Source organism: Strix uralensis, chromosome 6 (assembly GCF_047716275.1).
Source record: "Strix uralensis isolate ZFMK-TIS-50842 chromosome 6, bStrUra1, whole genome shotgun sequence".
Classification (NCBI taxonomy): Eukaryota; Metazoa; Chordata; class Aves; order Strigiformes; family Strigidae; genus Strix; species Strix uralensis.
In genome coordinates, this window is record NC_133977.1 from 22550069 (window position 1) to 22573638 (window position 23570).

Consider the following 23570-nt stretch of genomic DNA (forward strand, 5'->3'; position numbering starts at 1 on the left):
CAGAAGAAAACTCTTCTCATGAACTGAGCTTCTGCTGCATTAGTAGGGTGTGCCAGAGCATGAATAAATCTTTATAAACCCAGACAAGTCCCACTACTTTGTTTCTTTAAAGAACACCCATTTCCTTTAAGTCTCTGTCATGAGCTATAAGAAGTATGTTAATAATAATAATCAGTGCAGAAGAACCAGAAATAGGTCGGGAGAGGTGAGACCTGCCTGGTCAACTCACAGGTGTTAGTTCAGAAAACACATGGCAATGAAATTAAGCCTCACCACTGCCTACCATTTTATCCACGATGCAAGAGTGTGACTCAATTCTCAGACCTGCACAAACCACTGTGGACACCTCAACTTGATGTCAAACCAGGACATCTTTGCAAGATGACTGTCCACTCTGTCCAGTGGAGAAGGACCTCAACTCAACAGCTCTAGATGAGTTTACAAGCACGTTCAACAGCTACGAACTCAAGCAGCATACAAGCTGATCTGCAGTGACTGCACCATCTATTACATAAAGTGCCTAATCTTTACGACTTGTGGAAGGAGGTTGGGAGCTCACTTGCTTTTTTCAAATTCCATCTCCACCTGCGTCTATCAGAAAATCTGAGACTGAACAGCTGGAATTTATGTGAGAAACAAACAATTTATTTGTCATTTTCTTTCAGTATTATGTCACATCTGTTGACTTTCATAATTTAAAAAATACATAAGGCGGCACCTAATTTAATTTTATATACAACTAAACATGAAACAGATAATCTGAGAAGTGTACACGTTCCTTTAGAGAATATCTGATATGCCATAAGTATTAATATATAAATTTAGATCATGTTCATTACTGCAATAGTCCTTCATGGTTCAAAATGAGCTCAATCTAAAATTGAAACATAGCTTTAAACAGGTATTTTAATGATAAATACCTGAAAGTAAACATCTTTAAAATATGAAGGTCGGACACTTTATACAGCTGGTTAGAGTGGCTGGTTATTTATCTTCTAAACTCAAAAGAGAACACTGCGACTTTCAAAAACACTCATGAAAGTTTTCTCAGGCTGCACACTACAGAGTATGCCTGCCAAAAGACCTCTGAGAAGCTCTGAAGAGCCCTTTATTCCCCTTTTCTAAGGCTTCCATGCAGCAGGGCAGTTTGTTCAACACTTGGTTTCCAACATTTTCCTCTTTGTTCAGAAATTAAGAAGGGAAAGACATCTACTGATTTGGAAAGGACAAGAGCTCTAATAGGAGAACTCCCCAGGGAATAAGTCATTTAACAAAATAAACAAACTTTCCATACTTTGTTTCTATATCATAAAACATTTCCAGATTGATTTTCACTCAATTTTTTAAAAATATGAACTATCTTAAGGGAATTTAAAAAAATAATAATTCAAACTTCCTTTGTCCAGAAACGTCTGTAGTAACTACCCCCAAGGAACAGCCAGTTATCACATGGATAAAGCCCAAGCCAACTAACAGTTCAGCTTGTAAATACTATCTTAAATGATTTCTCCTAGATCCTTTTAAAAACTTAGCAAGATAATGCAATAACTAAGACAAAATAGAGAATTCTGACACTTTTTATCATACTAAACATGGCCACATACTGTATTTTCCTGACTGAATTGCATCCAATAAACTACAAGACCTTGCTCTGTGGTGTACAAATTTTCATGCCTGCTGTGCTGAGTTTGCATGTGTGGCAGGGTTTTTGGTAGTGGGGGAGAGAGCTACAGTGGTCGCCTCCTGCAAGAAGCTTCTTGAAGCTCCCACTGCTTCAAGCCAGACCTGCCTCTGCACCAAGGCTGAGCCAATTAGCAATCGTGGCTGTGCCTCTGTGATAATGTATTTAAGAAGGGAACCTGGGAAGAGGAGTTGGAGCTGTGAGGACGAGTTACCAGGAAGACACCTATGCAAACACTGAGGTCAATTGAAAGAAGGAGGAGAAGCAGGGGAGGTGCGCCAGAGCAGAGCCCCCCTGTAGCCCATGGTGAGATGGCAGGGCCACCCCCCTGACACCCATGGAGGCATATGGTGGAGCAGGTGCCCACGTGCAGCCTGTGGAGGACCCCACAGCGGAGCAGGTGTCTGCACCCAAAGAAGGCCAGGACTCTGTGGGAAGAAGCCCCCACTGCTGTAGTTCAGTGCTGAGAGGGTTGCAACGTGCGGGAGGGACCCACACTAGAGCATATCAAGAAGAATGCATCCTGTGGGAAGGACTCATGTCAGAGAAAGTTCGTGGAGGACTGTCTCCCACCACGCTGGAGCAGGGAAAAATGTGAGGAGTCCTCCCCCTGGGGAGGAAGAAACAGTGGACTGACTGTAACCCCATCCCCTGCCCCCCTGAGCTGCTGGGGTGGAGGAGGTACAGAAAATTGGGAGCAAAACTGATCCTGGGAAGAAGGGAGGGGTGGGGGAAGGTGTTTTTAAGATGTGGTAATGCTTCTCACCATCCTACTCTGTCTGTTAAGTGTTGTTGTTAGTGTTTAAATTAAATTGATGTTCTTTTTCTTCCCCTAACGAGCCTGCCTTTTGCCCCTGACCATAATGGGTGAGTCATCCCTCTCCGTCCTCATCTCAATTCCCGAACCTTTTGCTTTATTTTCGCTTTCCCATTCCTGAAGGGGAAGGGGTGAGTGAGTGGCTATGTGGTGCTCACCTGCCCTATGGGCTCAAACCATACCACCTACCCTCTCCCATTTTACTCCTACAATTAAAACATGCACTATTCTGGTTATGTGACACATTTTACAAAGTGAAGGGGACTGCATTTAAGTATTTATATATGTGTGAACCTATTTAAGATGGGGCATTTGTTTCTTTCACATCTCTAACTCGATGCAGTAAACCAAGATTGGGGCCAAAGCGAGTATTTTACTATCCAAGCTGGACAGACTACATGGTGCTGATGCATAATAAACAAGACACAGTGACACAGTTGTTTTCAGCTTGTGATCTGAGGAAACCTGGGATTTTGATGGCCACATCCAAAGACCATGAAAAGACTGTTTTAGAAAGCAAGATCATTATGTTCCAGTTCCCTACATGGAAGTCTACATCGCCACTGGAAGATGCTTAGAAAAACTCATGCTCAAAAAGCTTGAAGATCACTGAACTAACACGTCACAGACAGGGAGGTCTGCTCTCAAACACAGAGCAACGTTGCCCCTTCTGTGGATATTTTTGCCTGACGACGGGCAGTTCACTCTCATATTTATCAGAGAAGCATCCTGCAGCATCCTGCACTGTACCAGACAGCATGGCCGACAGACTCCTTGGGGCAGGAGCATAGGGGAAGCCTGGGTGCAGGAATGACCAAAGTGAGGTGCAGGTAGACGAAGGGCTGAGGAAACCTGTGCAACATGGCAAGAGCTGTTGAGCAGAAGCAGCGTGAAGAACAGTTCAGACAGAAGTGTAAGAAGGGACAGAAGAAGCATTTGGCAGAACAGAAGGTCGTAGACCTGGGAATTTGGCAAACAAAACCCAAGACATATAAAGAGGGTAAGAAATGACTGACTGAGAAGAAACCCTTATTATAACAACCACCCAATTCTAAAGTTTTGAAATGGTTCCTTTTTAAAAAGTCTTCTAGAGTCTGTTTTCACTCTAGGTAACACTGAAGACCAGTGGCGTGACCTGAACTGCTAAACACAAAATGAGTGATTTTTCTTAAATGGAAACTAGAACTTCACTTCATACAGTGTCTTTCATACTTAGTATGTAACAAATTGCTTTAAATACTGGCAGGCAAACAACCATTACGCACTCAAGACCTCATACATAATAATACTTCGCATTTTTATAGCGCTTTTCATCTTCGAAGTGCTTTACAAACAACTCATTAATCTCAACCAACGCACCTGCAAGGTAGATAAATATCTGCATTGTAGGTGGAGAAAGACACAGAAAGTACAATAGCTTATCCAAAGCCAGGCACACCACCTGCCCCAAATCCCTAGTTCCCGGCTCCTAGGCCTGTGAAGGACCTGAGCCCCACACTGTGTTGAGATCATACCTTCTCTTCAGCCACACATCTGTAAGAGAACTTGTCTTACTGTGAGGAGGACAGCGGCAGAGTAGCAGGAGAACCTCCCGTTTCCAAAGCAGGCAAGTTCCCAAGGATCAGTAGCTCCCACCAGGAACACCAACCCCAGGAAATGGAAAGTCCATGAGACACCAAGGTGAGACTCACAACGTAGCTTCTCAAACTGATTCGCCACTGAGCGGTGAGCTGAGAAAGCCTATGTGCTGGCAAAAGCCTCTGCCTCTCTCCCTTATTTATTTCAACTGCTGCACAGTCTCCAGGGCAGGAGATTCCTACAATTCAGACAACAGAAACCTGAAGCCTGTTGCCTCTGAGTACTGTCACGATGCAAGAAAACAACCCCAACTTCACTCCTCAGGTGTTCTCTATCAAAAACTTGGAATGAACTTTGTCTAGCAAGAACAATAACTCCCTTGCTGGTGACTGAAAAAAAAAAAATCTTAATGTGATTATACGACATAATTGTACGTTTACCTTTTTGGTGTTTAAAAAGATCTGATATGATTTTTTTTTTCATGCCTTTTTTTAAAAAAAAAAAAAAAACACGCAGAAATACCAGGAATGTCAAATCTGGAGCAGACAAGGAGCCTGGAAGATGTGAACTGTAATACAATACCTCTACTGTGCTACAGCAGACCTTATATTCCCTTACACAGAGAAAAAGAAAATTGAAATTTTAGTAATGACATCTTTATTTCAGATGTTTATTAGTCACTAGATTTAAATAAGTAAACCTGAGACTCCTTATCTGTTCAGTCTTCACATTCACAAATCCAGAGCTTTACAAGTTCTCCAGTCACTTCAGTTCCTCCCAGGGTAAACAGCTCATGTTTAAACAAATAAGTAAGTCAGACGAACTGTTACAATAACAGAAAAACAAAAAGTAGTTGAAAGCAAATTTTTCCACACTTTTTCTTAAGATATCAAGGAAAAAATTCTCTCTACAAGTAATGGTATAACATGTTAGGTAAACATAAGCAGTAAAAGATCAATGAACAGCAAAAATGTATGTAGCTCAAAGAGTAATTAACATGTTCTGCCTGCCTGTCCAGTCGGCCTGGACATAAAAGCTAGAATAGGAAGGGAGAAGCAGCTTTTAATTACTCTTCCCCATTTTAATTTTTTAAACTTACAAAAGAAAGGTCGCACAATCCAAAACAACATGAAGAAACAGCTTTTGATTGTTAAGCAGAAACTACATGTTCCCCACATTTAGAAGAATTTAAAGATAATTATTTCATTGATTTAAAGTGGCCTTGTGTCTGACTGCCAGCTCCTTGGTTTCTTAAAAAAATGTCAAATTTACAACCCCTAATGAAAATAAAGGCATATAAGAGCAAACTAAAAATAAAACATACAGGAAATGCAATTAAATTTAATTACATTGAATGCTAACATTCACTCTGCAATCATAAAAAATTCTAAAAACATTTTCTAAATAAAAAAATCCACTATGATAATATTCCACAGCTACAGTAATATACAATGTTTATATAATGCAGTTTTTCCAACAGAATGAAACATATTAAAGAGAAACATGCAAGAACAAAATTAAAATATGCAATTGTATCCACTAAACTCTGGATGCATAAAAATGATAATGTAGTAAAAAAACCCCAAACCAACACGATAACACTAGTGCTACAAGATTTTTTGTTATTTTGTTTAATAACTTGTCACTTTATTTGTAAGCAGTAATCAAGAGATGTCAGAGTAACTTCTGTCGCTGCCTGTGCTCTTGCTCTTCGCTGCTTCTGTTTCCAGTCTAGGTTTAAAAGAAATTTTTCTGCTAATTATCGACAAACTAATACCAGATTTTACCTGTGGCGAGGTACGATACCCATCAGTACAAGGCGATACTACATAAAAACAACAAAGAAAATAAAAAAAGCAGGAGGTGAGGCCTGAACAGTTTTCTTTCAATTCCCTTGGGAATCATGGTACTACAGGTCTTAGATTCCCAGGCAGAGGGGATCATGTTCATCAGTTACAGCAGCTCCTCTGGGCCTAAGTCCAGGTAGACTGCTTGTCTAAACTTGATGAAATATAGGCGCCATCAGGTAACAGCAGCGGTCAGGGAGGCTCCAGAAATGTGTAACTAAAAACTAAAAAATGAAATTAAAACACTGCTTTAGCCTAACAGCCTCTTTCTACAGGATGCAATAACTGTAAGGCAGAGAGTGTACCACATACAGACCGCTCCTTTGTATATGTTCTCTTGCTTTTTCACATATGAAATACAAATGTTAGACCAGGCACACAAGTATATTTTAACAAACACTGATTTTTAAATAGAAATACTTAGAAAAGAAACCACTGTGACAAATGCGCACAGCTTGAACAGGCACATCAAAAAAAGAAAAAAAGCAATTGCCATGTAACCCACTCCCCCTCCCACTTCATTACTTCAAAATGTTTTCAAATTAAATTTTAATGCTAATAAATATTGCTAGATCGACAGCACTGGGATGTGGCGTCTAGAAGGACTGCAAGCTATCCAGGGTTGGCACATCATCACGTCAAACTGTCAAAGAGAAGAAGAGGCAGCAAGTCTCTCTTGCCAGTTGTGCATTTCCAAGTGCTATAGGAATATGCTTGTTTAGGAGTGGGGGAGAAGGAAGAAGGAACAAAAAAAAAAAAGAGGGAAAATTATACAATCCTGAATTGAGAAGATCATTGTAATTAGGGGTCCTACAGGTGGTTTTAGCACAGAAGAGGCCTTTTACAGACTGCATACACGATCAAGCACTACTTTGAAATCCCAGTGTGCAGTGGACCAGCAGAACTGTCACTGAAGAATGCTCAAAAACTCCTAAGCTTTACCTTAAATTTCCTCATGATTCACAACTGTCACAACCAGAACATCAGGTCTAGTACATCTGAATATAGTAGAAAGAGAAACCAGCTTCAATTTCATGACACAGACCTCTGCTGCAGCTTTAGCACCAGAACAGGTTCATAACTAGAAGTAGCTTATCTTCCAGCAGAAACCCAGGTCTTTTCAGAATAAAAAAAGAAAATACCATGAGACTATAGAAATACTTTTATGGTACCCTCAACCTTACACTCCAACTCTAGCTGTATGTAGAAAACCATGCAAGAAATGAGAGGAAGTGTGCCAGACTGGCTCTGTTTGGTTTCCTCTGCACAGCTAGAGAACACCCACAACACACAATTCCCAAACTTTACAGACACATAGTACGTTGGTTTTATGTACACCTTCAATCCAGCTTCTGATCCAGGTAGGATAATTCAGTGCAAAAGCTTGAGTAAAAGGAATACGTTATCTAAACCTAGAAACCCACTTCACATATGTCCACTGTTAAACTGTGCGTTAGTCTGGTAGCTTAGGAGCAGCAGGCATTAGGGCTGCCTCAGGCCGTTTCATCCTGCTGATGCCACGCTGCCACTAGACCCTCCACAAATTACTCCCTCAGCACTACAGTTTCTCCATCCATCAGCTAGTGCTCATGATTTCAGTGCCTTGTGTCTACCTGTGCTGCGAGCTCTTGGGAGGCAAAAAAATGTTGTACTATATGCTCATAGGGCATCTGATTCTGTGATTTTGGATAGTGGAGCTATCTTTTCTAACATACAATATAATTCACAATTTGAGGTCCAGAATTTATTTAGGGACGATTCAGTCCTTCATTCTTTCTCTTCAAACACTACATATTACAGTAAACAAGCTTAGAAACCACCAGAGACCTGTGATATATTCTACCACTATTCCTGATGTTTTAAGTATCAGAACATGCAAGGACCAAGAAGCCAGAGACTTCACTTGCAGTTCAATCATGTACATAGGCTTGGCAGAGTCATCTTCTGTATTTTTTTCTTTTCTTTAATTAAATCCCTAGAGAAGTGGTATCCTTTACTTCATTGATTTGCTGTATGAGTAGAGGAGCTTAAGTCATTAATTTGATTCTTTGCAGATCAACACTAAGATTTGTATGTTGGTTAACACTGCATTTATGAGCCTGAGGAGACCTACCCTTCAGTAAGAGACAAATTTTGCCTTTTGTGCTGCCCAAAGCCAGCACTAAACTGCACACCTGGAATTGAAATCACAGACGTGACTTTCCGTTTCAGACTTTCCACCCTATTACGCAGTATTGAGCCTTTGCTTCTATACCTGAAGCCAGGTAAGAAAACGCCAGACGAGGGCAACAGCCTCTGGCAGGTGACACCGAAGTTGTGCGTGCAAACAGGGCGTGCTCCTTGCTCACAGACATCCCCACATCTAACTCTGAATACTGAGAGAGCACTGTAAAACCCACTTTGGAAACATGACAGCAAGCCAAGTGCCTATGGTGGGGCATCCCAGTGTTTGGTAGAGGCTTTCGTAGAGCTTTCTGGTATTTCCCTTCAGGGTCAGTAGCATACGCACAGAGCTGGACACTAGCCCTTACAGAGAATCACACCACCAGAGTGGTGAGCTGCTGCAGACAGTGGAAAAGTTTCAGAGCTCTGCAATGGAAATGGAAAGAGAAAGCAGCTCCTTTCTCCTTATGGAAGGGTCCAGGTAAGCTGTACGGAAAGCTCTGCAAAATGAAAAGTGATATATGTAAAATACATTGCCAAAGAAGTTCAATTTTGCCTGAAGGATTACAGCTAGGCTTACCTCACTTAACTTCTGGTATCTAAAAATGTACCTGTCCAATATATTTATCACAGACTAAGTACTGGCACTTACAGGACACTGCCTGGGACTTGGCCACCCAAGATATAAGGCACACAGAGCAGAGAAACCATTCAGAAAAGGCTGAAACTAAGTACTCTTCAGGAACGTGTCATGAATTTTGTCTCTATGTGGATTTTAGTTATAACCGCAATGGTGATGCTCCAGCACCATGTCAACAGGCACCTTCCTACAAAGAAGAAAAGACTTTTGACATACTGGAACGAATGGCTACATGAGTAGGCATGGGCCAGTAAAGCTGTTGATGTGGCAGAAAATGTTGAGTTTCAGCAGCTAGCCAATAATTAAAAACACTCAGGTAATGCCTAATGTCACTTACACAGATCACTTAAATGTGCAGTTGCACATGAAAATGCTGCTGCTGTATAAGCCGCCCTCCCTCCTGCATCAAACCAGACCGGGGAGCTGCTGACGGAACACAGCCTCCACCATGGCGGCTGCTGTTCAAGTAGATCAACAAGTTGATCCAATTCACACCATAGCTGGACATCTGCTAATGACTTTCCTTTGCTTAAAGGCAATCCTAGCTAATGCTGATTGAGAAACCTAAACTCACAGGGAAACCACACCCTACAAATCCACCCACAGCCAGAACTGATGGATCTTGTCAGAACAAAGGCTCTGTGTGCTGCCAACAATACATTACCTCTCAACTGAAAGAAGAGAACAATTAAACACTTTATTGAAAGGGGAATATTTTTTCTCTCGTGCCTCAATCCATGAAAGTGCATGTCTCCCCCAGAGTTACTCATTGCTGCACTGTTGAAATGGGAATAATTCCTTGTCTGCCTGATTATTTTCAAGACAGGGATGAAACTACCTTAGGATCATTTGAAAAATGTTAAAAGTGTACTACAGTCAAATGGTTTGAACTTCTACCATGCCTCATTTGCAGCTGATAATGCTAATGTTAAATTCTGGAGACATGAGTCTGTCTACAAATTAATGGAAAATGTGAATTAATATTTTCTTCCAGCTAATTGCCCAGCTCATATATTGTGCAGTGCAGCCAAGCATCATTTCATCTTGAAAACTCTTTTGCGAAAGTTTTCAATCACTTTTTCTCATCTGCCAAAAAGCCTCAGAATTACATGTTTTATTATGAGTCTGGAATACCAGGCAACGTTTAGTGAAGACTCCCCAAAACTTATCTGTATATGCTACTGCCAATTTTTAAAAAAGCATTAGCTTAGAAGTACTGGAAGTTACCATAGGTGAGGATTAGTTTTTTTTGAGTTGTACATTTCTAAGCTTCTTTAACAGTGAGGAAGATATGGATGAAGACATTCTTTTAGGATTTGAATATTAATAGTGCTAAGATTTTTATGATTCATTCTTAAAATGAGAATAATCTCATATACATTGAAGTTTACAGTTAAATACACTTATCAAAAGGCAAGCTACAATTTTAAAAAAATAAGTGTAACTCCTATTTCAAAATGCATCATCAAAAAGATAGAAACAGATTGATTCAGCAGCGTATACCAGTTAAAAAATCTGCCATGCATGCTTTGATTACAATAAAAAGGGAAAATACCTTATTTTGAGCCCTTCTTTCACTTTCTCTTAAAAATATTGAAAAGTTTGCATTTCATGAAACCATGAGTATTATCAAGGGCTGCAGACTAACAAAATGCAAGATATGGACCATGTGAATCATAAATACTGCTTGGTAAAAGATTCAGTAAAGTTTTTATGGATAACTCAAGAGACAGGAGTCTTGTATTAGACAGTCATTAATGCTCCATCTTCTAACCCAGATTAACTCAATTTCTTAAGTTGTGTTGAATGTTTTATGTTAACTCAAATTCCAATGCAGAGGAGAAAAAAATAGGTTCCCATTTGGACAGAATGCACAAACTGGCTAAATATTGATAATGATAAAGATCAACCTCAAATTAAGATCAAGGTAATGGACATACATGTCCCTAAAATACAGCTCAGTACCTTATTTTTCACAGGGGTGTCTCCTGCTTCCAGGAGGACCAGCAGGCACCCTCAGCTGCATTCATGAAACAAAGCTGAGCACAAGTGTTTGATGAATTCTGGATAACAAATGAATATTTCATGAATAAAAGTAAAAGAGATATAAAATGGAAGGAAACTAAGTACACTGGGAGAAAGATACCTCAACTCAGTTCTGATACTGATTCTGCTAACTATTCAGAAAGATGCTAGATTCCCTGCAGCAGGCTGTGTGGGTGAGGAGGTGACATGCCGGCAAGTCCAGGTTCCTGCCTATGGGAGTGGGTTAGTGATGGCAATAGGGTATCAGAAACTGCTGCAAAAAAGATTCCCAGAGAGTGAAGACAGTCCTCTTCCCTTGCAGGTGGTAGAAACTGCAGTAGTTTTGGATAGATGTTATTGGCTAAGGTAACTGATTTGATCTTGACCGTGTTTCTGGAAATCAACAAGGCATGGAAATGGGGATTTGAAGAGATTTACAGCAGGCGCTTGCTTTATTTATTTAACTGGCTCCCAGCTGGAGACTCCATAGCAGGCTTCTGTGCACCAACATGCAGAGTTCAACATAAAATAGTAATTTAAAAGTTGACTATCAGCTTTACATCCTAAATGGCAAACTCATGTCTGACCATAAAGAAAAACACTATGTAAAACTGCATGTATGCACTCTACCTAAAGGATGTAAAGTAAATCACTTCAGATTGCCTCAGTCACTTGCTACACCTTCTTCTATTAGTCCACCCTCTGCAGGGTCCAAACTAGTATCTCTAACTTTTGTAATGCTTCAGAATAGTTTGGTGATTTTCATATAAATATCCTCCTGGAGAGGAGTTTATTATTCCTTTGAAATACTCAATTGTGCCTAGACTAACTATGAAGCAAGTATAGACGAAACTCAACCATGCATTACTGACAAGACCTGTGAACCAAATTTGTGAGGTATATGGCCCAAGTAAGAATGCTCTGTAATATAAAAGAAAATTAAAATTAAAAAAAGAAAAAAGACTGTTTTCTAATGAGACTCAACACTTTCAGGCAAATGGAAGTGTGAGGCTTTGAAGCTCTATTGTAATAAAATCAAACTCCAGCTATGCACCCCTGCTTTTTTAAAAAAAGATTTAAAAACATGTTTATATATCTCCTCTTCATTTTACTAATGGAGGGAAAAGAGTAACATTCTCAGAAAAATTCTGAAATCAATAATTTCTAAAAGGCTCTGCATGCACAGAAGAAAAGTATCTCACAACATCTCACATACTGTGCTGCTACAGCTACAGCTTCTATCTAAGAAGAGTTTCCAGGTTTATCAGTAGCCGTTTAGGAGCCTCCATATGAATTCTCAATGCCGCAAGGGGCTTAACAAGGCAGTGTACAAGCCAACAGACAGCCCGAGAACACAGACTAGGCACAGATGTAAAAGATGTATTGCACACCATCAGTCTACAGTGATTTAACTTTAAAAGTGTGGCCAATAATATGCCACATAGATTATTACAGAATACTTATTCATTGTTAGAGATAGGGAAGCAAGATGAGAAATCAGTTATATCAGTATTTAACGAAATAAGTAACTCATTCTACATGGGATGCCTTCTCATCAATTATTTTCCTGTGGCTCAAAGTCCTGAAGCTTCATTACAAGAAATTAGGGATTTCTACTCTACAGTAATTTACTTGCCTAAAATGAAGAAATAAATAAGAAACTTCTATGCCTTAAACCATCTAAACTGTATTTGCAGACATGCTGTTCTTTGATGTCTTCTACTTTATTTTACTACCAATGAAGTATCACAGATGCAATTACTGTAATACCTGAAACTGTCATAATATGTAATTACACCATTTACAAGCCAATGAATCACCATATAATCTGTACTACTTGTAAGTACAAACCATGACATGACACACCGATTCAATGTGTCTGTGTTCTGGATGTTTCTTAGTTTTCTTTTAAAAAACGGTAAATACAACTCACACTTCTTTTCAAATACTGTTCAAGAAAGGGTGGCAGCTAAAATGCAGTTCGACCCACTGCAAGACCACTCTGAAATTAAGTCTTTGAGCATACAGAATTTCACAAGGTTTGTGCAAGCCACTCACATTACAAAGTTGTGTACCTTCTCCTTGGGTTGACAGTGCTGCAATTCTGACCCCAGCAAGGCAGAGACTATTCAAATAAATTCCCAATATGCCTACTGAAAAGGCACAAACTGTCTTTTTAACTTCCTACAAGCTTTCATTCAACTTATTTCCTTTTTTCAAATATAATAAAGATTTTTTAGGCTACCCTAAGTCCTTGTGATATGTGGAAGAAGTATTTAACCAGTATAAAAACTTCCAAGATCTCTGCTGTTCAAATGCACTTACCTAGAAACAGTTCCATAATAAAGAAAACTTTCCTTTCATCATTTATAAAAACATAACATCAGAAATATGAAAAAATATCACAAAAGAAGCTATAAAAAAAGTAATTTTTGTTCAATTTATGTAGAATAGATTCCCTTAGGTGAACAGAAATCTAATTTAAATTACCTCAGTCTTCCAGTATTTGCAAATTAAATTATACTGAACTGTCCAATTCAGAGAAAATTTGATTTAGTTTAATCAGTCTTGTCTGAACTATGACAGTTTTGCTTTTTTAACTTCTAGAAATGCATATCCACTAGGGGAGCTGAACAAGGTTTGATGCCTGAAGGAAAGGTATGAAGGCTTAACAAATTTAAATGGTTTGGCTCTTTTAATTGGATGACAGACATGGGATTTCTAGGTGAGAAGGGGGCTGGAGGCAGTGGTAGGGCATGGACACATGACCAAAACAATACTCGGAATAAAAAGGTTGCAGAACTGCTGGAGCAAATAATGAAGAATAGTATGAAGCTGCACACTAAACTTCAATTCAACTGAGGTTCAAACAAAAAAATCCCTTGCGTGTATGGTATTATATACCAAAAAATTTGATCCTGTTCCACACACTTCCATATACATGAAAGAGTGAAAGGTTTGAAAGCTGTTAGAAATAAAACAAATAGGAGACTCTGAAAGCCAAATGTTGTAGCTCTTCCCAGAGTTCAGCTGATGTTCAGATCAAACTGACTTCAGTCAAACTGAAACTTCCTTATCCACATGAGCCTTCACTACTGAAAAAAAAATGATGTGGCACTTCTGCCCTGCAAAATTCAGGATTAACTATGAAGAAAAGGGCTTTACATTTTCCAATGTTTTTCAAGACTGTGGGATAAAATGAAAAATAAAAGTACAGTAGAAGATCAGTAACATGAGAAAGGTGATTGAAATTTTGTTATGCCAGCTGTAAAGCATTGTAATATTATGCTTTAGATGAAAGCACACAGCATTCAGTTTAATGTTTAAATTAAAATTAATCTGGAATCACTCTATCCCTTATTGCTACATTAAGTATTTAACAGTCTTTAAAAAAATTGTCATGCAAATCTTCCATCAAGATCATTGAGAGTTATTTCCTCCTATTCACACATTTAAGATTTTACAATGGGAGCTAAAAACAAACACTCACAGATTGGTATGGCCCAAAGAACTTCCAATCTTATTTAACACAAGACAATGAAACACTGAGGGGAAGGAATGAGAGATAAATAACATTTTGCCAATAAGATAATGCTTTTTTCAGCAAAGTAAAACATCCTGTATTAATAAGTCAATATATATAATAAGACACATGGGAGTGATTCACTTGTGAAAGGTTATGGGGTAGAAGAGGTGCTTTTAGGAGGACCTTGGAGCATGAGGGATAATGGGGCCTGAAAAGCCATTACGTACACTGACGTGCCAACAGGCAAGAAGTTCTGCAGTTGAATGGGTTGGTAGAAGAAACATGTATACTTATGTCAGACTACTTTTTCTGTCAAGCACTTAAATTGCAACAGCAAAAATGATCACAGCAAAACACTCCTGCAGCCTACCCGTACTATGCGGGCCTCGGGACTGCTCATCGCTGCTGAGGCGGCAGGTGCTGTCCCGCCCTAGCGGTGTCCGCCCGGTGAGGAGGCCGGGCGGCCTCACGCTCCAGCAGAGCGCCAAGGGCACACGCAGTAATCAAAGTCGAGACTTAACAGTTGCGGCCGCCGCTGCGGGACCCCGCTGCGGCTCCCCACGCCCCGCCGACACACACCCCTCCCGCCCCGGGACGCCTTCCCGCGCTCCGGGCGCTCCGGCTGCCGGAGCGGTCTCTCGCTGCCCCCGGCAGGCGCGGCGGGCTCCCCGCTAGGCCGGCGGCGGGACCTTTTGCTCCTCGATCTCAAAGCCAGCCCCAACTCAACAGCGGCGCCGCGGCAGCCGGCGGGAAGGGCTGGAGGAGTGCAAAGCGCCGCGCCGGGCCCGCGCCTCCCCCCACCGCGGCGGCGGCGGCGCGTACTCACCTCCGCTCCGCAGCACGTTGACAGCTCTGGGCGCCGCCATCTTGTCCATGTGAGGCGGGGTCACGTGGCCGCGGGCGGCGGGCGGGAGAGAGCGGAGCGCGGCGGGCAGGAGAGAGCGGAGCGCGGCGGGGGGTGCCCTGACGGCCTCGCGCGGGGCGCGCGGGCGCCTGGCGCGCGGCGACCGCCCCGGCGGCTGTTGGCGGGCAGCGGGTCGGCCGGGGCCGCAGTGCGCGCGCCGCCTGAGGGTCCCGGCGGGTCAGTCCCGCCCCGCCGGCGGGTCGCGGGCAGGTGCGTGACAGGGCCACCCCTCAGCGGGGACGCCGTCCCGGAGCCGGCGGCTGTCGCCGCCGCGCAGCCCCCTCTCGCTGCCCCGTAGCCCTCGCATGGCGCATCTCGTCAGCCGGCGGGCGCGGGGCCCGGCTGCGCCTCGGCTGTGGCTGTGGCGGCGGGGCGGGAGCGCCCCCTTCCCGCCCTTCCACGGCGGGGAGGTGCGGGGCTTTGGGCGAGGCGGTGGGGCGGGCGTGGGGGGTACGGCCGGCCCTGGCGCGGGCCCAGCGGGATGGCGTCGGAAGGTGATAGCCTTCAGCTGTCAGTGCTGATCCGCGCCGCCGTTAGTGGCAGGCTGGGCCTGTCCTACGGTGGGATGCTGGGCAGCCTTCAGGGTTGTTGCTTCCCTGAAGTCCTGCTGAAGTGCCCCTCTGTATAGTCTCCGTTCTACTCAGCTGTATAACATGCCCAGCAGGCTTGGAGACTGGGCGCTTCCCCCCAGCGAGAGACGCAGCAGTGAGACAGCACTTCCCGAAGTGGGACTCAGTCTCAGAAGAGTTGCAACCATACAATTCCATGAGTGCTGGAGATACCTCATAATTTATTTCCCTTTAAAAAAAAAACCCACAACTTTTTTTTGTACTTTTGTGACTAGAAAGTTGAAATACTCTTTATGAACTGAGTTTCTACTGTTTTATTTGTTGTAAAGGCCTATGCAGGCTCTGAAGGCTAAAGCTTGAACCCTAAAACTCAAGTATTTTTCTAGCTAAACTCATTATTTCATCTGGAAGGCCAAACCTCATGCACTTAGAAAGAGCATTCTAAAAGAGCAAACTTTTCAGTAGAGCAGCATCTTTCCAACCACTTCTGTACAGGTATCGCCTTACCTTAAAGAAGTATCCAAACACCATCTTACGCGGTGGTGGTGTGGTAGGTTTAGTTTTCAGTCAAATAAAAGACTTCCAATGTCCATTTATGATTTTTATTTCCCCCTGTTTTCCTTGCCTGCATTGGGCTTGCCTGTATGAACAGTTTAAAAGATTTTGAAATTATGTTCTTATGGCTAATCAGAGTTTGACAAACACTGTTACAGGACATAAATCCAACAGCTGTCAGGCAAATACTAAACCTAAAGGAATCAAATCACCGAATGAATAGAATGCACTGGGTAGTGGTTGCAAGAGTAGAGGGAAGAAACAGAAATACAGACATAATATAAGTATCCTTTCTTATAGCCTCACACAGGTCATGATCCTTACACACATGCACGTGTACACCATACAGCGGTAACCTGTGGGATAAGTAAGCAAATTCTCAAATGAGAACTGAGGCTGACTATTTATTTCAGGATTTGTCTGCTAGTACAGCAGTTAGTAGTTTTTAACTTCACATGTACAAATTTTATCATAGAACCATAGACTGGTTTGGGTTGGAAGGGACCTTCAAGATCATCTAGTTCCAACCCCCTGCCATGGGCAGGGACACCTTCCACTAGATCAGGTTGCTCAAAGCCCCGTCCAACCTGGCCTGGAACACTGCCAGGGAGGGGGCAGCCACAGCTTCTCTGGGCAACCTGTGCCAGGGCCTCACCACCTCCACAGTAAAGAATTTCTTCCCTATATCTAATCTAAATCTTACCTCTTTCAGTTTAAAACCATTACCCTTCATCCTATCCCTACACCCCCTGATGAAGAGTCCCTCCCCATCTTTCCTGTAGCCCCCTTCAAGTACTGGAAGGCCGCTATAAGGTCTCCCCAGAGCCTTCTCTTCTCCAGGCTGAACAACCCCAACTCTCTCAGCCTGTCCTCACAGGGGAGGTGCTCCAGCCCCCTGATCATCTTTGTGGCCTCCTCTGGACCCACTTGAGCAGGTCCATGTCCTTCTTATGTTGGGGGTCCCACAGCTGGACGCAGCACTGTAGGTGGGGTCTCAGGAGAGTGGAGTAGAGGGGGACAATCCCCTCCCTTGACCTGCTGGCCACACATCTCTTGATGCAGCCCAGGACACGGTTGGCTTTCTGGGCTGCGAGCACACATTGCTGGTTCATAGTCAGTTTTCCATTCACTGCTACCCCCAAGTCCTTCTCCTCAGGGCTGCTGCCAACCCACTTATCACCCAGCCTGTATCTGTGCTTGGGATTGCCTTGATCCATGTGCAGGACCTTGCACTTGGCCTTGTTGAACTTCCTGAGGTTTGCACGGGCCCAACTCTCTAGCCTGTCCAGGTCCATCTGAATGGCATCTCTTCCCTCCACAGCTTGGTGTCGTTGGGAAACTTGCTGAGGGTGCACTCAATCCCACTGTCCATGTTGCCAACAAAGATGTTAAACAGCGCTGGTCCCAACACCCACCCCTGAGGAACACCACTTGTCACTGCTCTCCACTTGGACATCGAGTCATTGACCACAACTCTTTGAGTGCGACCATCCAGCCCGTTCCTTATCCACTGAGTGGTCCATCCATCAAATCCAAGTCTCTCCAATTTAGAGACAATGATATCGCACAGGACAGTGTCAAATGCTTTGCATGAGTCCAGGTAGATGATGTCAGTTGCTCTTCCCTTATCCACCAACACTGTAACCCCGTCATAGAAGGTCACTGAATTTTTTAGGCACAATTTGCCCTTAGTGAAGCCATGTTGGTTGTCACCAATCACCTTATTTTCCATGTGCCCTAGCATAGTTTCCAGGAAGATCTACTCCATAATCTTGCCAGGCACAGAGGTGAGACTGACTGGCCTGTAGTTTCCTGGGTCTTCTTTATTTCTCTTTTTAAAAATGGAGGTTATGTTTCCCCTTTTCCAGTCAGCAGGAACTTTGCTGGGCTTCCACAGCTTCTCAAATATGATGGATAGTGACTTAGCCCATCCACCAGTTCCCTCAGGAACTCATCAGGTCCCATGGACTTGTGCACCTTCAGGTTCCTTAGATGTTCTTGAACCTGATCTTCTCCTACAGTGGGCCATTCTTCATTCCCCCAGTCCCCACCTTTGCCTTCTGTGTCTTGAGTGGTGTGGCTGGAGCACTTGCCAGTGAAGACTGAGGCAAAAACCTCGTTGAGTACATCAGTGTTCACCATATCCTGGATAAACAGGTCTCCCATATCCTTCCAGAGATGACCCACATTTTACCTAGTCTTCATTTTATCACTGACATACCTGTAAAAGGTTTTCTTGTTGCCCTTGACATCCTAACCTGATCCCTGGCTGCTTGGACAGTTTCTCTGTATTCCTCCCAGGCTTTCTGTCCTTGCTTCTACCCTCTGTAGGCTTCTTTTTTGTGTTTGAGGTTATCCAGGAGCTCCTTGTTCATCCATGCAGGCCTCCTGGCAGTCTTCCTCTTTGTCAGGATGTATCACACCTGAGGTTGGAGGAGGTGATCCTTGACTATCAACCAGCTTTCTTGGGCCCCTCTTCCCTCCAGAGCTTTATCCCATGCTAAATGTAGTTCATAATGTAGTTAACAAGAATAGACTCAAAGCCCAAGGCAGATGGAAATGTGAATGCTGATGTTATTTACCCCCCTGTACTCTGGAAAAAGCCTGAAAAATGTGTGGACTTAAAAGTTACACTGCAAGTATGTCTGCCTTTAAGGAGCAAATTCCAAGCGTTCTCTGATCAAGAAAATCTGCTGTGATCAGGGTCCTGTACAGATGTTGCTAGCAAAAGTGCATCACTTAATCAGCTGCCACAGCGTGATAGGCAGCCTATCATATAGCTTATATCCAGATCACATAGTTTAAAGATCAATACAATACCTTGCAGTGCCTCCAAAAAATAAAACAATCCACTTCTTATGGCCACATTCTGCACCAACATGTTTCATCATATTATCCAGTGAGGAGAGAGTGATAGGATTTTAACAAAAGAAAAATAGAGCTAGAAATAAATGAAGAAATAGCATTGCTAAGCTACCCAGTTACACCTTGTGAGCATCATTACTCACTGCTCGCTGATGAGAGGTATGCACATATTTCATTTGCAGGGCAGAAATGTGCATGTCTTCCCCTTATTCCTAATTCTACAACGTAGTATGGTCTTTCAGGAGTTTGAATCTTATCAGGCATCATTTTATTTTATTTTCTATTTTGGCAAGGCTTAGGAATGCAGACATCCAACCACTGTTGGTTCTATGACAACGATGTACAGTGTAAAGCAATCACACATTGTGCTGCTTGGCATAAGTAACTACATGTGTGCTGGAGTGGGTGTGCTTGTGTGTGCCTGAAGAGAATGGCACGCTTCACATGAAAAGTAGCTATGTATGATGAGTAATTCACCATCTTTTCCTGAACTGGTGCTGAAGGAGAGAAACAAAGTGCTCTAAGGTAGCCTAGTCTCACCTTTCTTGTGTGAGCCAATAAGTATTTCCTACTCAGTGGAATGAGGCCACTGTTAGAGAAAATTAAGTGAATGCTTGGCTTTTGTCTGCAGCCGTAAGACCAACATTCCATATTGTGACAGCCTGAAAACTGGTTGATGGCATAATAAAATGCAGGAAACTGGCAACGATAGTAGATTGTGTTGCTACCACCTTGTCCTTAAGTGTCAGGTTATTTCACTTGTAGGTATGTGCTAGTGGTTAGATTGGACCAATTCCTTTCGCATATCAGAAACCAAGAATTATGATCGATTACATTCCAAGAGAACTGTGTAATTTTTGCAGTCTCTGGATGAATCTTAGGCCTAACAACAGTCATTATTCAGTAGTCTCTAATTTATGCTTAGATGCAGTTTTCCTCCTTTTACTAAGAAATATAAATAGCAGATATAGGTTTGTTAGGAGCTTTATACCAGTAAAATGGGGATGAATATCTTAGAAAAGGAGAGATAACACCATATCCTAACATAGCAAACCTGAAAAATCATACTCTGTCATGTTCAAGTTCTGTCACCAAAAGAAAATACATCACTTTTTCCTCATGTATATAGTTGTCTTTTGTTTACAAATGTTTAAGATGGACAGTGATGTCTCAAGCTGTCCTGAGCTTCAGGTTGGGAGGCAGCTTTGGAGAAATCACTTTTCAGCCCAGGGTCTTTTGAACATATCTGTGTGTTACATTCTTCAAGGAGAGCCTTTCACATCCTATCTCACTTAGACTGGCTCTGTGCTGTCAGAGTCAGCATGTTCTAAATGTAGAATCTCAACTTCATTTCCTCACAAGATTGGGCAGGCTGATATTAAAATAAGCAACAGGTGTGCTAAGGAAGACATAAAGCTAGGCTTTTAAATGCAAGTTTGAAAGCAGTCTGTAACAGTCTATAAAACAAGGGAGTTATGCCTTATTTATACATGAAATCTTATATAGAACAATACAGAAATCTGTTTCTAATTTAAGTATAGCAGCTGGATATTTCTGGGGTTAGGCTTAGACTTTCCTATTTAAGATTGTCTTAAAAGACTATTTAGTTCCACAGCAGTTTTTGCTGATGAGACTGGTGCTGTTTGGGTCCTGCTCTAATCACTAATAGGTGTCCTTTTTGTCAGCGCTGGTGTTCAGCTGATCCACAGTGAGATAGTTTGGAGTCCCAAACCTGCAAAAAACCAAAAACCTCATCCTCAGTGATACAAAATATAGATAATCAGTCAAAGCTACACCAAAGTATTACATCACAGCTCTAGGGAAAGCAAAATGACATATTCATGGTCCCTATCATATTAAATTAATTCTAGGCAAAGATTATCTCTTTTCTGTGAAACTATGAAAGTTTTAAAAACATGAATGCCCCATACAGCTCTGAGGAAGGCTTAACTGGAAGACAAGCATCTAAAAATAGCAGCTATTGAACACGGAATACCTCCCTTATTGCCATACCATTTAGAAACAAAAAGGGGATGTCAAGCTCTTCCCATTGATCTAGATTTCCTTTACATTTTATCTCTTCAGCTCAAACTGTGCAACAACCATAAATGGAACACATACCTCCTATATAAGGAATGTTTACAGCATTACATGTTCTTTATTTACTAAAGAAAGAAGCTAGTGCTACTCTCAGAAAAATAACAGCACACGGTACTGCTCCTGCTATATAGATTTTTTTATAACAGCAAAGAGGAAATTCTCAAATGCTCTTCCTAAGGTTTTGTCTTCATGTCGTTGCCTGAGATTCCTTCAATTTGGGTGGGAGCCTTATATCTGAAATGAGCTTTGAAGAGCGGAAGGATGATATTTTTTCCCCTTATCTCTTTGCTTCTATAGTCTAGAGAATTAAAAATATTTTGAACATGGAAATCTGGAAATTGGTAGATTAATGATCCTTTTTACACTAGCCTGTATCATTATAGGTCTAAAAGGAAGCTCATATACAGAGTCTGTAGTCTTGTTTCTTGCAATGGCTGTTACTGAAAGATTTAGCATAAGGAACAAAGAACCTAGTAAGCATGTATTTGAATGAATAGTTTTGAGTAGAAACTGGTATTTGCATTTTCTTCTTTTTACATTGTAAAAAAGATTTGAGTGATAAGGAGGCAAGCCCATTCCTACAATTTTCCCTCCACAGTTATAAGCCAGTATCATGGCATCTATTTGTATTGCTTTGTGTAATAGCCTTCCATTTGTACTGGTTGCGCTAAATTTTTAGCCTCACAATTCCAAATACTGCCACTGGTGTGGTTAATAGCCTTTTGTAAATGAAACATTTTAAGATAGAACTCAAGGTTCAATTGAAATCTTTCTTATCACTGAAGAAAGAGCTAGCAGTGTAAAAGGCTGGAAATACTGATGGCATGGGGAAAAAATGTTCCCCATGACTTTAAGTTGATCTTTTTGAGAAAATGGAAATATCTGCAACAGATACTTGCTTATGAGATACAGATTTTAATATTTTACCATGCTGTGTTTTTGTCAACTTCAAGTCCAAATTATCCTAGCAAGCAATGTTTCATAAAGCAGTAGCATTAGAGAATAATATTTTTCAATTTGAAAGCTGAGATTCCAAGCTTTTAGGTGATAGGCTTACGAATATAACAGGTATTTCTAGCTCTAACAGTTTGATACTGATGAAATCAGGTCAGAATTGACACTGGGAGAAAAGGTAAAATGGCAAAATATGCAACATAAGATTTTCAAGCCTTCTAGCGTCTGACAGTCATACCATATGATAAAGGAAAAGCATAAAGAGCAACTAAGTCTCAGTGAGAGACAAAAAGGAATTGAAAAAATGATCTATACAAGCAGACGTAAATCCTTCTTATAGACACTATGGGCTGCTTACCCTCCTGCTGACATTGCAGAGAGAGACAATAGGTCAGTCTTGAATTGCCTAAACTGCCACATAGCAGCTTTGTGTGTATGTTCATAGGAGGCACAGATATTTACTGCCCAAGATACTGCTTCACCTACACAGACCTTTATTCCCCCTGCTACAGCAGTTAAAATGTCCTTCAAATCCTGCAGCTTCAGCTAGCTTGCTTTCGCAGTTCTGAAACTATAGGTATTCTGTTGTATTTCTTCAGGTTATTAGTTGTTGAGCTAGAAGTTGTTTCCTAGTATCTGCAGTAGGTAACTTTTATGTTTCAAAACACATGAAAGGGAACAGTTTGACCCAGGTTTCTAAACATAAACATTTTTCAGAGCTTGATTTACCTCTTAGGACAAAATCCTGGGTTAGTACCATTGACAATAACTTTAGATGGAAAGAAAGTTTGTCTCTACCAGTTGAACTAAATTCACCATTTTAGATACTCCACTGAATTTTCTTGAAGAATATTCACTGTTGCTGTGACTGGATTTGTAAGTGATGGAAGGGCAAACCAGCAGCCTGATGCCAGCAGTGTCCACAATGAAAAACTTTAAATATACTTACAGATCTTATGTACATTCTGAAAAGAATATTCAAAAACTCTTTTAAATGCTGTATCAGTATGTCGTGCAAAGTTGATGTTTGAGTGAAGTGACTGAAGAATCTGGATTTTATCAAAATGCAGAAAAACATAAATTAAATCACATAAACCTATTATTTGTGTTTGCTCTAAATTCCTGTTAGTACGTAATAACTCAAAAGAACAATGGCAGTTTAAGATAAAAAAACCTAAGATAACAGATTATATGTTTGAACAAAAATAATTTTTATCCAGGATTACTTTAGTGTCATATTGTGCCCAAAATAGCAGAGGGCTCTAATAGCATTCAGCTTCAGCTATCCCATTCCTACACTCCTAACATCTAGAGTTGAAAAGTTGCTACTAAGCCTCAATGTTTGT

The 23570-nt window shown here is 41.6% G+C and overlaps 1 protein-coding gene across 3 annotated transcripts in view; it reads right to left on the minus strand.

Moving 5' to 3' along the window:
* The window catches only part of METAP1D (methionyl aminopeptidase type 1D, mitochondrial), a 50755-nt gene extending 35553 nt beyond the window's left edge, over positions 1-15202 (minus strand). For all 3 annotated transcript variants that reach the window (XM_074873218.1, XM_074873219.1, XM_074873217.1), the window contains exon 1: positions 15104-15202. In XM_074873218.1, the coding sequence (XP_074729319.1) occupies positions 15104-15152 (49 nt within the window). In that variant the 5' untranslated portion in view covers positions 15153-15202. The remainder of the gene's footprint in view (positions 1-15103) is intronic.
* Positions 15203-23570: the final 8368 nt, after the last annotated feature.